The sequence below is a fragment of the Mytilus galloprovincialis genome, chromosome 3 (genome assembly GCF_965363235.1).
Source record: "Mytilus galloprovincialis chromosome 3, xbMytGall1.hap1.1, whole genome shotgun sequence".
Taxonomy (NCBI): Eukaryota; Metazoa; Mollusca; class Bivalvia; order Mytilida; family Mytilidae; genus Mytilus; species Mytilus galloprovincialis.
The window spans coordinates 86,348,870-86,367,620 of NC_134840.1; the positions used below are offsets into that span (position 1 = coordinate 86,348,870).

The window sequence follows — 18,751 nt, forward strand, 5'->3', positions numbered from 1 at the left end:
GACGATAAAACAACAATAGGAATTTTGCTTGTAGTAACCTCAACATTATAATTTTGTTTTCAGATGAACACTTTACTGTAAAAAACAGAGATGGCAGACGAAGTGATATTAGAATATCTTCATATGGAAATAGTTAATTATATTTACCGATCAAGCGAGAAACCAGATCAAGTAAATATGTTTTGTTGTTGTTATTATTATTATACTAAAGGGAATCCTTAAATTTTATTTATGTATTTTATAATGCCTGTTGTTTTCTGACATAGTTGTAGAACACTGGACACAGCTTTCTTCTACATGTTCTATCAACATATCCTTTAATTTATACATTGGTCAGTTGATAGTCAACCTTCCCATTGATAGTAAAGAGAAGTGTAATGTACTTGCAAGGAGTCACAATGTCAATTTCTACTGTATTCTCATTAGAAAATCTCATTGTCTGACCGTTTTATCAGCAGTATCAAGCAGTATCACTGTCAAGGGAGTGTGATTGGATGAAGACCATTTGACAAACCTATTGATGACCTTCAGCCATAGTAGACTTTGAACTATGAATTGATTGCAATTGTGATGTTAATGTTATTTAAATACATTAATTCTAAAACATAAAAATAAGAAGATGATGCTATAAGACCAAATGCCACTGAAGTTAACAACTATATGTCACCTTACATTGTACAACACCAAACAATAAGCAGAGCACATACTGCACTGTTGGCTATGAATGGTCCTGAACTGAGTGTCTGACAAATATAAAACCCTTTTCTGTTTCTAATTTGTTCTTTTAATAAATAAAAGAAGATATGCAGTCAGGGCCGTAACTACATTGAGGCAAATGAGGCAAATGCCTCATTTTGGAAATTTCAAAAAAAAAAAAAAAAAAAAAAATGAAACAAAAGATTGTCGTCATATCAAATTGTTTTCACGGAAAGTGTCTTGCAAGAAGCAAGTTTTCTTCACTCTCTGATGTCGCCTCTGCATTTTTTTTTAATGATCCATGTTTCTATGTTACTTTTGGTTTTCAGAGTTGATGGTCTATTGTTTGTTCTTCTGTGTCCCGGATTTGTTTTTTGTTGATTTATTGTCCTACTTTATGACTAAAGTCTCAGTGTTGATTTTTATTTGTAAACGTTTGCAATGTTGCATGTCCACTTATGTCCAGACATTGTGCGAGAAAATATTTTAAGAATATACGTTGCTACTGGACACAGAAAAAAATGATCAATTCCTGCAGGGAGAATTGAACTTGGTATCAAAGAATACAAAACTTCCTTTTAATGCCCCACCTACGATAGTAGAGGGGCAGTATGTTTTCTGGTCTGTGCGTCCGTTCAGGTTAAAGTTTTTGGTCATGGTAGTTTTTGATGAAGCTGAAGTCCAATCAACTTGAAACTTAGTACACTTGTTGCTTATGATATGATCGTTCTAATTTTAAAGCCAAATTAGACTTTTGACCCCAATTTCACTGTCCACTAAACATAGAAAATGAAAGTCAGAGTTTCAGGTTAAAGTTTTTGGTCAAGGTAGTTTTTGATGAAATTGAAGTCCAATCAACTTGAAACTTAGTACATATGTTCCCTATAGTATAATCTTTCTAATTTTAATGCCAAATTAGATTATTACCCAATTTCACGGTCAATGGAACATGGAAAAGGATAGTGCGAGTGGGACATCCGTGTACTTTGGACACATTCTTGTTTGGAATTGAGGACAAGGGGCACTTGAGTTCATTTGTGTGTTTAATGTTTTTGTTTATTTTTATTTTTTATGTAAATTTTAATGTCAACATTATAGTGATGTTACTACAAGTAATTGACATGCATTTGGTCCTTTTATGGGTGTAATTTGTGCTTTTATAAAGATATATTTATAATACATATCTATCACTTCTGTGCATGTCTCACCTAGCTTCGATTGATTTAAACGATTCAGAGAAAATACCCAATTTTTCTTAATATGGATTGTAAAATTGGGTATTTTCTCTGAGCCGGCACATATGATTATGAGAATTACGATTTTTGCTTTATCCTACATATCGGTCTTTTAATGTTATCACTAAAAGCTAAGAATCTTAAATTACAATGAAGCTATGTTTTTGCTTTCAGACCAGAATATTGTCGAAAAAATAGTTAGAAAGTATTCGCGTTTCAATGTAAGAAAGAGTCCGGGAAACGCTCAGAATGCACGATTTTGAGTTATTTTTCTCAGAGCTTCTGGGGGCCTTGATCCCCTCGCCGAATATATTTGCCTCACTATTAAAGGAGGCTAGTTACGGCCCTGGCAGTTTAAACACACAAAAACAAACATTGCGTACGTCGATAAAAAGGTCGATAAAAAATCTCCAGTTAGGAGACCCAAACTCCAGCTGAAAATTTCCAAATCTCCACTCTGTCACATGTCTGACTGACAAATATAAAACCATTTTCTGTTTCTAATTTTTCAACCAAAATCGAAGACTATTTTTTATGTGGACACTAGTACATGTTTAACTTCCATCAAAGCCAGTAAGATTATTTAATAAAATATTCTGTTTGGTCTTTTTCTGATAAACCTGTGTTTTTGCATATTATATTTTGTACAAGAAGCACAAATTTACAGAATCTGCAATAAGCAAATGAAAATTTTGTCTGAAAGTAACTTGCATAAGTTATGATTAGATTATCAATGGATGACATTTAAGTGTAATACCACCAATTTTAATGCAACAACATTTGTAATGTTCATTTTGATTGGATAACATCACTTTCTTACATGGCATCAATTGACAATTGATGCTATTGGAGGTAGATGCAAGCGCAGACGGCATATGACAGATTTTAAATACATGTTTTAATGTTGTTTTCTGTCACTTTCATTAGAATGGAGATGAAGATATTGTACTTTAAGCTCCTACGGCATCAATTGGGGATTTGATGGTCGCAAATTAAGTTACTGTCGACGCATAAGTTATCTCATAAATCATCATAATCACAGTATGTCACATCCAGTTGCATATGAAAAAATTAAAAAAAAATCTTTGAATTTGACAGTTGTAGGACATGTAGGAAATTAATCCTACATTTCATTACAATAAATAATGTCTAGGTCATAAACATATATATATATCTTTGGTGTTTCAAAGCACAATTGTTTTTTTTATTTGGTGTTTTTATGGAATATTTTGGAAACTTGAAGTTACATGGTTACTAAAGCTTATACACAGGTTAAAAAAAAAAGGTGAAAATTTGATTATTTTAATCTAATTGATGGTTATTTTCTGATATATATGGAATGAAATGTTATGTGAAATTTTGTCTAAGTACTAGACAAGATAAAACTTTACACATACCAGGTATTTTTTTTTTTTATGAAACAAAGATAAATTCTGCACTATTTTTTGAAAAGTGCAAATTTAATAAGGACTTACAGGGGGAAATCAATGGTGGTATACTATACACTTTTAGTCTAATAACATACCTGTAGTTTTATATTTTATTTTCAGGATAACTGTTTATCAAAGTTGGAATCTATTGGATACAGAATAGGACAAAGCCTTGTTGAAAGGTATTTAATTGTACCAATATATATTTGACCATTTAAGTTTCGGAAGAATTAGTTCCTTTTATGCAGAAATTTTAGCTTGTAATTTTTTTTATTAATACATGTACATGTAGATTTCCAAACTTTACCCTATTGCCTCTTACTGTTTGTTTATTAAACCTGTATTATTTCATCTTTGATGTGAAATTATTACTTGATTGACTTGTAAAATACAAATGTAGATAATCAAACTCCCCATCATGTATCAAAGAGACAACGCCACAACAACTTGACCAAAGAGTAGAAAGCAGCAGAAGTCCAAAAATGGGACGTCAACACAGCTGGAAAATTCAGCACCCAGAGGTGGGTTTCAGCTCTGCTGGTCCTACTAGTTCATGTAGTTCAATGAAATCAATGCCACACCAAACTCCAAAACATATAGATGAACTTCATTCAAAAACATATAAAATAACAAAAGCCAGCGCTTCTGACTTGGGACAGACACAAAAATGTGGCTGGGTTAAACATGTTCTTTGATAAACTACATACATTGCCATGATTTCACACACTCTGCATGTGTAAGGTTGTGGATCTAGTGGAACACTGCTAAATGTGTAATTACATGAGACAACAATTACCTGAAAGCAATTAATGAAAAAAATATTCAGCATACATCTCCTTACTTTAATAGCATATGTTGCACTTCTTGGTTTATTATTCCAAATTGATATGTTTCTCTAAAGTAGAAAGTTACTTGATCTAATTTTTTTTTCAAAATATATGTTTCAAATTGGCTATATTCATATGTGTTAATATGTGTTTTAGTCCTTTTGGAAAAGTCAGTACAATGTATTAATTTGTTGATTTATAAATATATACAGGGTAACTAAAAACATATGAAAAAGTGCCAATAACTTTAATTTTTAAATCTCTATTTTAGATTTACAAAAGATGGTACCAGATTTAAAGATGAATTAGATACAATGAAGTTTATATGTAAAGATCTATGGAACTTTGTGTATAAAAAACAAATTGATAACCTTAGAACAAATCATCAGGTAAGAAGGACCTAAAATTTGTTTAAGAAAGTTCTAGTCAAGACTAATTTTACTTTAAAGCCAGTTTTCAGTGTAAGTTCTTTGTTGGAAAGGACTTTTTATGATAGCAACTCACCAATAACTAATATGTTGTAAAAACTATTTTATATCTATGTACTATTGAATTCAAACTTTTTTCATTGTTATGTTTTGCTTGTAACAAAATTCATCGTTATAAAATATGTTTTTTTTAATTCTGGTTTACACTTTCTTACTATTGGATAAGAAAAATTTGGTTCAATGGATCAGTTCTTCATTTGTCACAATATGATGATGATGTCAATAAAATCATCTGTGTATTTGAGTTTGCTATATTCTTATCACCAAGTAATATTAAAAGCTACCACATGATGTCTCAAAAATGGAACTCAATGTTTTTGAAGATTGTTGAAGAGAATTCTAAAGTTTGCTCTATATTTTCATTAGAGTAGCAGATTTCCCATGATGTACCTTGTATGATATGACATATCCCCAGTTTTGATAATTGAATTTTAATAAACAGTTTGTTTCAATAATTTGATAGAAGATTACCAGGTCTCATGCTTTTTAAAGATTTATTAATTAAACTGTAACATGTATCACACCCAGTTTAATATAAATATAATAAAGATCAATAATGTAACTTATTTTCTTTGCAGGGTGTTTATGTTTTACAAGATAATAAATTTCGATTTTTAACACAACTATCCAATGGTAAACAATATATGGATTATGCACCCAAAGTAAGTACAAAGACAACATACCTGTTTACCGCCCTTGATTGATATTGAAAATACCAGTTCAGACCTTTTTTCTTCAATCATGTCAAACTCAGGATATGCAGGAATTCACAATATTTTTGTAAATTTGAAAATTTTCCCTGAAGGTTCAGAAACAGTAGATAAGTTCTCATCATGATTTTTTGAGCAGCAACAAGGTCACTTCCTTTGCTTTGTGTTTTGTCAAGAGCAAATAATAATTTTGTGCCATGATTTTTTTACACCATATTTTTTCTTTTCCTTTCTGCACAAAATTTATGTTCAGGCTTGCTTATTTTCATGATTTGAATAATATATCTTTGTACAATGCAAAATAAGCCGTTTGATAAGGGGAGATAATGCTTTAGTCTTCATCACTATTTTTAATTTATAGATTTTGTAATTTCTTCCTTGCCAGGCAGCTAAAAATACATATCAAATATGATCTAGGACCAATACAACATCAAGGTTCAATTCTCAGTTATCAAACTGTCTCTATAGCTTATCTGGCCCCAAGGAAAAGCTATTACCCTCACTGAAAGCCCAGTGCTGGTTATAGTCATAATTATGTACCTAGATTTGACACCAAAGATGAATATGTTTTATTTTCTCAATTGGTTAAGTTTTATTATAAAACATATAAACATTGAGTGTTTTTTTTTTTTTTAAGGGAAATTGGTTATTTATCAAAATCTTCAGAAATGTATTGCTATTGAATAATTGTCTTTCCTTACTCTTCATCTTTTTAGAATGCAATGACCTTACAGCGACCCTTCTTGTTAGAAATTAAAAAAAAAAACACACAGTGCAAATTATTTAACAACTGCTATGACAAAGTTGATAAACACAGGGATCTCTAGGAAGTTGGGAAATATTAAAATACAGCAAATAATCATCACTCTTTCATCTTACTCATAATTCTGTGTTGATTGTTTTTCAAGGTCAGGATCTGTAAACTGATCCCAAAACCTTAAAATAGAATCTTTTTTCTTTGGATTAAAAATCACTGAATAAGATGTTTTTGTCCATTAAATGTTATGGATTTGTAATTAATGAAAAAAATCTGCACAAAGAATTTATTTTTGTACATACATGTATGCATACCATGGTTCAATAAACTCCTTAATATTATATAAATTACCAGGTACTCTTTGCATTTGAATAAAACTTGTCTTCTTAAGTGTTGTGTCAAATTGAACAGAAATTCATTCCTTGAAGATCATTTGTTTGAAATTCTCAGTTTTTTTGTAGCTTGAATGTGTAACTGTAACAGGCAATGTTGATTTTGTTTTCAAACTGTCGTTAAATGATTAAGGATGGCTAATGAAGAATACTATTATGATATTGTGATATCTTTCTTTAAGTAAAATTTAAAAAAAGATATATTCCTTTAAGTAAAATTTAAAACAATATCTTCCTTTGAAGTAAAATTAAAAAAGATATCTTCCTTTAAGTAAAATTGAACATAGATATTGAATGAATTTAAGCAAATGATGTAGTATTGCTATGATTGCTCATGGACATAATTATACATTTTCACATATATTTAAAAAATTACTGATTTTAGATATTCCCCTTGGACTGTGCTTTATTGCATAATATATTTAAAATTTTATAGGTTTTAGATATTTCCCTTTGACTGTGCTTTATTGCTTAAACAGTTAGAATTTTATAGGTTTTAGATATTTCCCTTAAACTGTACTCTATTGCTTAATACAGTTAGAATTTTATAGGTTTTAGATATTTCCCTTGGACTGTGCTTTATTGCTTAATACAGTTAGAATTTTATAGGTTTTAGATATTTCCCTTGGACTGTGCTTTATTGCTTAATACAGTTAGAATTTTATAGGTTTTATATATTTCCCTTGGACTGTGCTTTATTGCTTAATACAGTTAGAATTTTATAGGTTTTAGATATTTCCCTTGGACTGTGCTTTATTGCTTAATACAGTTAGAATTTTATAGGTTTTAGATATTTCCCTTGGACTGTGCTTTATTGCTTAATACAGTTAGAATTTTATAGGTTTTATATATTTCCCTTGGACTGTGCTTTATTGCTTAATACAGTTAGAATTTTATAGGTTTTAGATATTTCCCTTGGACTGTGCTTTATTGCTTAATACAGTTAGAATTTTATAGGTTTTAGATATTTCCCTTGGACTGTGCTTTATTGCTTAATACAGTTAGAATTTTATAGGTTTTAGATATTTCCCTTGGACTGTGCTTTATTGCTTAATACAGTTAGAATTTTTTAGGTTTTAGATATTTCCCTTGGACTGTGCTTTATTGCTTAATACAGTTAGAATTTTATAGGTTTTAGATATTTCCCTTGGACTGTGCTTTATTGCTTAATACAGTTAGAATTTTATAGGTTTTAGATCTTAATACAGTTAGAATTTTATAGGTTTTAGATATTTCCCTTGGACTGTGCTTTATTGCTTAATACAGTTAGAATTTTATAGGTTTTAGATATTTCCCTTGGACTGTGCTTTATTGCTTAATACAGTTAGAATTTTATAGGTTTTAGATATTTCCCTTTGACTGTGCTTTATTGCTTAAACAGTTAGAATTTTATAGGTTTTAGATATTTCCCTTAAACTGTACTCTATTGCTTAATACAGTTAGAATTTTATAGGTTTTAGATATTTCCCTTGGACTGTGCTTTATTGCTTAATACAGTTAGAATTTTATAGGTTTTAGATATTTCCCTTGGACTGTGCTTTATTGCTTAATACAGTTAGAATTTTATAGGTTTTAGATATTTCCCTTGGACTGTGCTTTATTGCTTAATACAGTTAGAATTTTATAGGTTTTAGATATTTCCCTTGGACTGTGCTTTATTGCTTAATACAGTTAGAATTTTATAGGTTTTATATATTTCCCTTGGACTGTGCTTTATTGCTTAATACAGTTAGAATTTTATAGGTTTTAGATATTTCCCTTGGACTGTGCTTTATTGCTTAATACAGTTAGAATTTTATAGGTTTTAGATATTTCCCTTGGACTGTGCTTTATTGCTTAATACAGTTAGAATTTTATAGGTTTTAGATATTTCCCTTGGACTGTGCTTTATTGCTTAATACAGTTAGAATTTTATAGGTTTTAGATCTTAATACAGTTAGAATTTTATAGGTTTTAGATATTTCCCTTGGACTGTGCTTTATTGCTTAATACAGTTAGAATTTTATAGGTTTTAGATATTTCCCTTGGACTGTGCTTTATTGCTTAATACAGTTAGAATTTTATAGGTTTTAGATATTTCCCTTGGACTGTGCTTTATTGCTTAATACAGTTAGAATTTTATAGGTTTTAGATATTTCCCTTGGACTGTGCTTTATTGCTTAATACAGTTAGAATTTTATAGGTTTTAGATATTTCCCTTGGACTGTGCTTTATTGCTTAATACAGTTAGAATTTTATAGGTTTTAGATATTTCCCTTGGACTGTGCTTTATTGCTTAATACAGTTAGAATTTTATAGGTTTTAGATATTTCCCTTGGACTGTGCTTTATTGCTTAATACAGTTAGAATTTTATAGGTTTTAGATATTTCCCTTGGACTGTGCTTTATTGCTTAACCCATTAACCCCTAATGACGCATATAGGCGTCATGGCGACAACCATTCTTTGATGGCACGTATGACCCTCCATACCTTTTTTGAATTGCCCAACTTGAACTGTCATGATAGTAGGGACTTCAACCAAGCAGTTCATGGTCCATTACCTCTTGTCAGACGTCTGTTCATGAAAATATGGCACTTTGAAAGCCGTTTAAGAGTTCAAAATCGGAAAAACGTGAAAAGTAGCTAAAATCAGGTGGGGGTGGGCATCTGTTGATGGCCACTACTTAACTGGTAGTCATTGTAGGTATACACTATTATCGTAAATGCATGCATAGGTGGTATAAGAACACAAAGAGGTATAATATGGCCAATAGGAATCTAGTCTGTAAAATGTAGGTCACCGTTTTGTCAAAAATCCGTAAAAACGGACATTTAGGCAGACCTGACTTGACGATAATAATTCGCCAGCAAGACACTTAAGTCCCATATACTCCCAGTTAGCATGCATGGACTGCTGTAACTATAGGGTAATACTTGAATGACACAGAAACACAGTCTGGTTAATGTTCACCTCTCAAGGTCGTTTTAAAATCGGAAAATAGACGGAAAATGCCATTTTTCAGTGGGGGTGGGTTCAAACCCACGAGAAAATCTTCCACCTCCCACCCCACCCCCCTCCCATGCTATCCGCCCCCTAATGTCAATACATAGTTTAATAGATGAGCAGCAGTTACAGCATCAAGAGTCTGCTAATTTGCATATAATTTGCATATTATTGCAAATTTTCGAAAATGCCTGATTTTCCAGAAATCTCTTAGGGGCCAATGAGTTAATACAGTTAGAATTTTATAGGTTTTAGATATTTCCCTTTGACTGTGCTTTATTGCTTAATACAGTTAGAATTTTATAGGTTTTAGTTATTTCCCTTGGACTGTGCTTTATTGCTTAATACAGTTAGAATTTTATAGGTTTTAGATATTTCCCTTAAACTGTACTCTATTGCTCCATATATTTGAAAATTAATAGGTTTTAGTTTTTAACCCTTGAACTGTACTTTTACCTAGTCAGGAATATGACAGTTGTTATTCATTTATTTGATGTGTTTCAGACTATTTGTTGACCAACTGTAGATTTTTGTGTTGTTTTATATTTGCTTCTTTTTCATTTTGAGGTATTTGACATGGACATTTTAATATATATATATTTCAGAATCTATCAATATCTTTGACTCCCTACCAATGTGTTTTTTTTTTATTATTTGAGGAGGAGGAGATATATAGCAATCACCCTTTCAATCTGTCTCTCAGTCTGTCCATATACCTTGTATGCACAACTCCATTTAAATGGCTGGATATTTATTGATAAAATATAGACAGTTATTGGATCCTCAATACTCTTCAACTTTTTTCTTGTTTGGCTTAATAAATATTTGATGAGTGTCACTGATGAGTCTTATGTAGACAAAACGCGCGTCTGGCATACTAAATTATAATCCTGGTACCTTTGATAACTATAGAAATATAAATTGGGGATGTACATAAAGCAATATGATCTCAGAAGGCGGTGTGAATGTCAAGATCTAATACAATTAATGGACAGGGATATCCTTGGGCGAGTTCACTCACAGTTAAACTTTTCCATGTTTATGACATACAGCTGATTTACAATGCAAACGTATTATTAGATTTTTTTTTAATTCTTGTATACATGTACTTTTTAATCAAATCTTATAATTAAGGTATATGAATAAAGATTTGTTTATAATTTCATTCCATTTTTGACAAGTGTAACATCCTAAAGCATGTTACCTTTGTACCAGCATGTGTTTTTATGAGAATAAACAATCTATCTATCATAACCTTGGAGCCATTAATTAAAAACTAATATAGTTAATTGTTTCCTTGTACAAATGCATATATATATGTATCTATAATGATACATTGTAAATGAAAAAAAAATTGCCTCAGCGGATGTCAAAACAACTTGTCACTTTTACAGGAACACTTCGTTTAAAATTGTTTCCATTTGTGAACATTACTGTCATCTTTGAAACATGTTCTATTTATAACTTATGTCCAAGATTCCATCTTTAATACTTAAAGGGCTTTGATAAGGATTAGATATATAACTAATTGATTACAAATTATGAACAAGAATTGCGACTCATATAAAAGAGGGATGAAAGATATCAGAGGGACAGTCAAACTCATAGATTGAAAATAAATTGACAACGGTCTGGCTAAAAATAAAAAGACAAACAGACAACAATAGTACACACAGAAAACTAAAGATTAAGCAACACAAACCTCACCAACGAACCCACCAAAAACTGGGGGTGATCTCAGTATAAAGTATTTTTTATACGACCGCAAAAATTGAAAATTTTTAAGTCGTATATTGGTATCACGTTGGGGTCGTCGTCGTCATCCGAATACTTTTAGTTTTCGCACTCTAACTTTAGTAAAAGTGAATAGAAATTAATGAAATTTGAACACAAGGTTTATGACCACAAAAGGAAGGTCGAAATTGATTTTGGTAGTTTTGGTTCCAACATTTTAGGAATTAGGGGCCAAAAAGGGCCCAAATAAGCATTTTCTTGGTTTTCGCACTATAACTTTAGTTTAAGTATATAGAAATCAATGAAATTTAAACACAAGGTTTATGACCACAAAGAGAAGGTTGGGATTGATTTTGGGAGTTGAGGTCCCAACAGTTTAGGAATTAGGGGCCAAAAAGGGACCCAAATAAGCATTATTCTTGGTTTTCGCACCACAACTTTAGTATAAGCAAATAGAAATCTATGAAATTTAAACACAAGGTTTTTGACCATAAAAAGAAGGTTGGGTTTGATTTTGGGAGTTTTGGTCCCAACAGTTTAGGAAAAAGGGGCCCAAAGGGTCCAAAATTGAACTTTGTTTGATTTCATCAAAAATTGAATAATTGGGGTTCTTTGATATGCTGAATCTAACTGTGCATATAGATTCTTAATTTTTGGTCCCTTTTTATATGACCGCAAAAATTTTAATTTTTCGTCGTATATTGCTATCACGTTGGCGTCATTGTCGTCGTCGTCCCAATACTTTTAGTTTTCGCACTCTAACTTTAGTAAAAGTGAATAGAAATCTATGAAATTTTAACACAAGGTTTATGACCACAAAAGGAAGGTTGGGATTGATTTTGGGAGTTTTGATCCCAACATTTTAGGAATTAGGGACCAAAAAGGGCCCAAATAAGCATTTTCTTGGTTTTCGCACAATAACTTAAGTTTAAATAAATAGAAATCTATGAAATTTTGACACAAGGTTTATGACCACAAAAGGAAGGTTGGGATTGATTTTGGGAGTTTTGGTTCTAACAGTTTAGGAATTAGGGACCAAAAAAGGGCCCAAATAAGCATTATTCTTGGTTTTCGCACAATAACTTTAGTTTAAGTAAATAGAAATCAATGAAATTTAAACACAAGGTTTATGACCACAAAATGAAGGTTGGTATTGATTTTGGGAGTTGAGGTCTGAACAGTTTAGGAATAAGGGGCCAAAAAGGAGCCCAAGTAAGAATTATTCTTGATTTTCGCACCATAACTTTAGTTTAAGTGAATAGAAATCTATGAAATTTTGACACAAGGTTTATGACCTTAAAAGGAAGGTTGGGATTGATTTTTGGAGTTTTGGTTCTAACAGTTTAGGAATTAGGGCCAAAAAAGGGCCCAAATAAGCATTATTCTTGGTTTTCGCACAAAAACTTTAGTTTAAGTAAATAGAAATCAATGAAATTTAAACACAAGGTTTATGACCACAAAAGGAAGGTTGGTATTGATTTTGGGAATTGAGGTCTGAACAGTTTAGGAATTAGGGTCCAAAAAGGGGCCCAAGTAAGCATTATTCTTAGTTTTCTCACCATAACTTAAGTATAAGTAAATAGAAATCTATGAAATTTAAACACAAGGTTTATGACCACTAAAGGAAGGTTGGGTTTGATTTTGAGAGTTCTGGTCCCAACAGTTTAGGAATAAGGGGCCCAAAGGGTCCAAAATTGAACTTAGTTTGATTTCATCAAAAATTGAATAATTGGGGTTCTTTGATATGCCGAATCTAACTGTGTATGTAGATTCTTAAGTTTTGGTCCCTTTTCAAATTGGTCTACATTAAGGTCCAAAGGGTTCAAAAACAAACTTAGTTTGATTTTGACAAAAATTGAATCCTTGGGGTTCTTTGATATGCTGAATCTAAAAATGTACTTAGATTTTTGATTATTGGCTCAGTTTTCAAGTTGGTCCAAATCGGGTCCAAATTAAACTTTGTTCGATTTCATCAAAAATTGAATAATTGGGGTTCTTTGATATGCCAAATCTTACTGTGTATGTAGATTCTTAATTTTTAGTCCCGTTTTCAAATTGGTCTACATTAAAGTCCAAAGGGTCCAAAATTAAACTAAGTTTGATTTTAACAAAAATTGAATTCTTGAGCTTTTTTTGATATGCTGAATCTAAACATATACTTAGATTTTTGATTATGGGCCCAGTTTTCAAGTTGGTTCAAATCAGGATCCAAAATTATTGTATTAAGTATTGTGCAATAGGAATTTTTTTCAATTGCACAGTATTCAGCAATAGCAAGAAATCTTCAATTGCACAGTATTGTGCAATAGCAAGAAACTTTCAATTGCACAGTATTGCGCAATAGCAAGAAATCTTCAATTGCACAGTATTGTGCAATAGCATTAAAGTCTACACTTCTGAAGTGGGGGCATTTATACCACATTGTCTTCCTATATGATTATCTATATATCATGTTGAGGATAATTTATATGTAGTTTAACTGTTTTAGTTCAGTGATTTTGTTAGTATAATATTAAAAAAAAAATACATTTAGTATTTTAATTTTCCCCCAGACAAGTAGGACCATCTGATAACTTCATCCAATACCCATTAAAGGTGTTCTATCTCAAAAAGTTGAAAATGTTTTTAATTTGTAATGTCAGTATTTTGTTCATATCAGTGGCGGATTTACCGGGGGGCACAGGGGGCACAGGGGCATGTGCCCCCCCCCCCCAGTTCAGGTCACCAAAAAAAATGTTTAACATAATTTTATTGCTACTCAATCTTCTTAATATCTAGAGCGGAAATGAATCACAGCTTGATTTGACTTCTTATACTGGCCGTTAATTAATGAGGCTAAAAAAGGTCACCATTTGTAAGGATATGAAGGTGTTTTACAGATATTAGAATAATGTACAAAAAAGTAAGTCTGGAAGCAAGGCCAAAAAAATATAGAGGTGATGAAGAAAATATTGATTGATTGTATGTTGTTAATAACGTCCAGTGGCAAATATTTGATGCATATGAGGACAAATATAATAACAGATCAATTGGCAGGAAAAGAAAGTATAAAGTGAAATAGTAAAAACAATAAAAAAAAATATAGAAATATAGAGATATAGAAACGATGATCTAACCCTCCCCCTTTTAAAAAACAACAACCAAAAAACAAAAAACTCACACTCGCATATACTTTATATACATCTCTAAAAAATCTAAAATTTTGGTTTCATGGTGCCCCCCCTGACATCAAGGTTCTGGATCCGCCCCTGCATATATTTGTATATTGGGAGATTTTCTAAATAGAAAATCAATGTACTTCATTTAAATTCTTTGCTATATCAGTGAAATTTCAACTAATTCAAAATGCATTGTTGAAAATTATTAGATGCAGGAATCAGCATAGCTTGTTGCACAGTGGAGATTATTTAGCTTTGATGCTTTTTCTACCTCCTCTGAAATTTGTGTACATTGGACACATTCTTCTTATTTTATATTTCAGCTTCTTGCATTGCCATGTGGATTAATGAGAGGAGCTTTAGCTAACCTTGGTATCAACAGTATTGTGACAGCAGAGGTCACAGCTATGCCTGCATGTATGTATAGAACATTGAATGTGAATATAAACTTATCACATGAAAATCATTATTGACTAGTTATGTACTGCAAATACCTTTTGTCATAGACTTTAAGTGTAAAGAAAACTAAACTATAAAAATGATAGGTACAGGGAAAAGGTATTTAAGGTTTATATGAATATCTAGAAAACTTAAGACATTACTGTACATGTACATGTACATATTGAATGTAAACAGATGTACCAGTATTTATCACTCTTTGGGTAGTTTCTGTTTTAAAAAAAATATATGATTTAGGGGGAACTTGGCACCTATTTCATATTAATGTCAGACTTTAATTAGATTCAGATGTAAAATATATGAACTTTAATAAATGTTTACAGTTTTAGTTAAAATATATTCTTTAGATTGATAATACACCAATAAAATATTAGTAATTTCAGTAGAATTGCAAAGTTATGAATAATTTTGACTATTAGATTAGGGCATACGTGAATAATTTTGACTATTAGATTAGGGCATACATGAATAATTTTGACTATTAGATAAGGGCATACATGAATAATTTTGACTGTTAGATTAGGGCATACATGAATAATTTTGACTATTAGATTAGGGCATACATCAATAATTTTGACTATTAGATTAGGGCATACTTTGAAAAAATCACCTATATAATCTTTATATTATAAATTTTACTTCAATTTCAGGTAAATTTCAGATACAGATACAAAGGACTTGATGAAACCTGTAACACAACTTGTGCAATATAATTGATGTGATAAACATAATGTGACAGAACTGAACTGGTTGCTGATCGTACTAACCAGCTCTAATTTTCTTAATATCCATTGTATATAAAAGTTTTAAATGATGAAAGATTATGACAGGAGTTCTGAGTGAGACTGAGAAAGAGTGATTTATAATACATAAATGCTGAAAATCTTAATTGGTTTTAATTTGTCTTTATGAAAATATGCAAATTTTATATGATTGCAAATGAGACAACTATCTACTAGAGTCACAATGACCTGGATGTATGTTACAGGTATTTTGCAGACTTCAACCAGGGGCGTAGCTAGAAAGAAACAATGTGCAAGCAACTAAAAATTTTTGGGACCCCTTTATGCAGAAAAATGTTTTCTTTTCCGGTTTTCGGTCATAGGATGGTTAAAAGAGGAGCTATATGTAGATAGGACTTATCATATAAAAAATTTATGAATGTAAATTAATAAATCTTCTGAATAGAGTAATACATAAACAACACATATTTGTGATACAGAATTTACTCAAAATTGTCCAAAATCTGCTCTTCGGGTCTAGGCAGAAACAAACTTCTCTATTACTTTAATTGTCAATATTCACACTGAAATGCCAATGAATATGCAGTAATGCTAGTAACTGTTGATCGTACATTTGTTTTCAACATACGCAAAAAATAATGAGACTTTCCAATACTGTTTTGGCGTGTTTGCAGGGTGATTGGCTCTGGTAGTCTGTCGACCACATCGCCTCGGCATATTTTCAACGATATTGAAGGGTTCTGATAATTCTAATGCCGATTGGTACATCTCATTCCAAACTGATGAACCGTACACTGTAAAATGTGCTCCAAAAACTACATGTCTTAGACTGAGTATTACAAATTCAAATCTTGTAGAAGATACAAGTTACTGTCCGATTTTGTCATAATCTCCAATAACACTTTTATTTTGAAACCAAATGCTGTTATTTAATGATATTTCATCAATTAAAAAAGTGACAACATAGGTGTTTCCTTTAACATTCAATCTATAAATTTTTATTTTGCCAATTTTTTTTTGCATGCCGAATCGATGTGCACGCAACTGCGTGTTAGCGTATAGGGAGCTACGCGCCTGTCAACAATGAGCAAGAAACATAGGGTAGTCTAGATCAGCTTAGAAAAGGCTTGGACATGACAAAATGTGAAACAATTCAAACCAAAAAATACCAACAGCCTGTTTTATGACAACAATAAATTAAAAAAAAAACAATTATTACAGTCCTAAACCAACAACAACTACTGAATTCTGTCATATGCCATCAGTGGTGATAACATTGATATCACTTGGATGAGTTTTATCTACATTTGAGTTTGAATAGGTTTTGTCCAGCCTGCGACATGTCGCAGAAAGATAGACATAGGGATAGTGATCCAGTGGGGAAGTCTATGGCGGCCGCAGTGTTAACTTTGTATATTTTAGAAGGTTGAAGACCTGGAAGCTTCATACTTTGTATATATAGATGCCTTATGTTATGAAGTTTCCATCTGTAACATGTACATTGTCCTTGACCTCATTTTCATAGTTCAGTGACTGCTTGAAAAAAAAAAGTTGAGATATTTTGAAATGATAATTTTAGTCGAGCCTTCGACTTTAGTCGAAAAAGCGAGACTAAGCGATCCTACATTCCGTCGTCGGCGGCGGCGGCGTCCACAAATATTCACTCTGTGGTTAAAGTTTTTGAAATTTTAATAACTTTCTTAAACTATACTGAATTTCCACCAAACTTGGACAGAAGCTTGTTTATGATCATAAGAAAGTATCCAGAAGTAAATTTTGTAAAAATAAAATTCCATTTTTTCCGTATTTTACTTATAAATGGACTTAGTTTTTCTGCGAGGAAACATTACATTCACTCTGTGGTTAAAGTTTTTAAAATTTTAATAACTTTCATTAACTATCCTTGATATGTACCAAACTAGGACAGAACCTTGTTTATGATCATAAGATAGTATCAAGAAGAAAATGTTGTGAAAATAAATTTCCACTTTTCCGTATTTTACTTATAAATGGACTTAGTTTTTCTGGGAGGAAACATTACATTCACTCTGTGGTTAAAGTTTTTAAAATTTTAATAACTTTGATAAACTATCCTTGATTTGTACCAAACTTGGACAGAAGCTTGTTTATGATCATAAGATAGTATCAAGAAGAAAATTTTGTAAAAATAAATTTTCACTTTTCCGTATTTTACTTATAAATGGACTTAGTTTTTTTGCCAGAAACAAAACATTCACTCTGTGGTTTAAGTTTTTAAAATTTTTATAATGTTCTTAAATTATCCTGGATTTCTACCAAACTTGGACAGAAGCTTGTTTATGATCATAAGATAGTATCAAGAAGAAAATTTTGTAAAAATAAATTTTCACTTTTCCGTATTTTACTTATAAATGGACTTAGTTTTTTTGCCAGAAACAAAACATTCACTCTGTGGTTTAAGTTTTTAAAATTTTTATAATGTTCTTAAACTATCCTGGATTTCTACCAAACTTAGACAAAAAGTTATTTCTGATCATAAGATATTATTCAGAAGTAAATTTTGTAAAAAAAAAATTCACTTTTTCCGTATTTTACTTATTAATGGACTTAGTTTTTCTTCCAGTTAACATTACATACAGTCTGCAGTTAAAGTTTATAAAACATTTATTAGATTCATAAACTATCCTGGATTTTTTTACCAAACTTGGAAGCTTCTTTCAATCAAAAGACAGTATCGTGAGGGAAATTTTTATTGATGTTTTTCCTCATTTTTGTTGTGTCTGCGATTAACAGAAAAAGTAGGCGAGACACTGGGTTCCGTGGAACCCTTACGAATTTTTCTCTTATTATGAGTACAAAAAATGTAATAGGATAACTATACTTGGTATGTGTGTACCTTGTAAGGTCCTCATACCCGTCGGATAGTTTTCATCTGACTCAACCTCATTTCAAGGATCAGTGAACAAGGTTAAGATTTGGTGGTCAAGTACATGTCTCATATAGTTCTAGTATATTCAGTGTATGGAAGAACTGTAAAACATCGCCAGCTGGCAGGTGTCATCTGATCTTGACCTCATTTTCATGGTTCAGTGGTTATAGATAAATTTTTGTGTTTTGGTCTGTTTTTCTTATACTGTATGCCATAGGTCTACTATATTT

At 31.3% G+C, this 18,751-nt stretch overlaps 1 protein-coding gene across 1 annotated transcript; it reads left to right on the forward strand.

Moving 5' to 3' along the window:
* Positions 1–18: 18 nt before the first annotated feature.
* Positions 19–15,759, forward strand: LOC143069250 (trafficking protein particle complex subunit 6b-like). Its single transcript, XM_076243788.1, has 6 exons — positions 19–171; positions 3,482–3,543; positions 4,460–4,577; positions 5,255–5,338; positions 14,735–14,828; positions 15,521–15,759. Exons 1-6 carry the CDS (start codon positions 91–93, stop codon positions 15,550–15,552), a joined length of 471 nt encoding a protein of 156 aa, XP_076099903.1. The 5' UTR covers positions 19–90; the 3' UTR covers positions 15,553–15,759.
* Positions 15,760–18,751: the final 2,992 nt, after the last annotated feature.

Coding starts and splice junctions, on each gene's coding strand:
- LOC143069250 (XM_076243788.1), top strand. CDS start 91: ATGGCAGACGAAGTGATATTAGAATATCTTCATATGGAAATAGTTAAT. Junction 172..3,481: donor CAAGCGAGAAACCAGATCAA/GTAAATATGTTT, acceptor TTTTATTTTCAG/GATAACTGTTTATCAAAGTT. Junction 14,829..15,520: donor GGTCACAGCTATGCCTGCAT/GTATGTATAGAA, acceptor CTTCAATTTCAG/GTAAATTTCAGATACAGATA.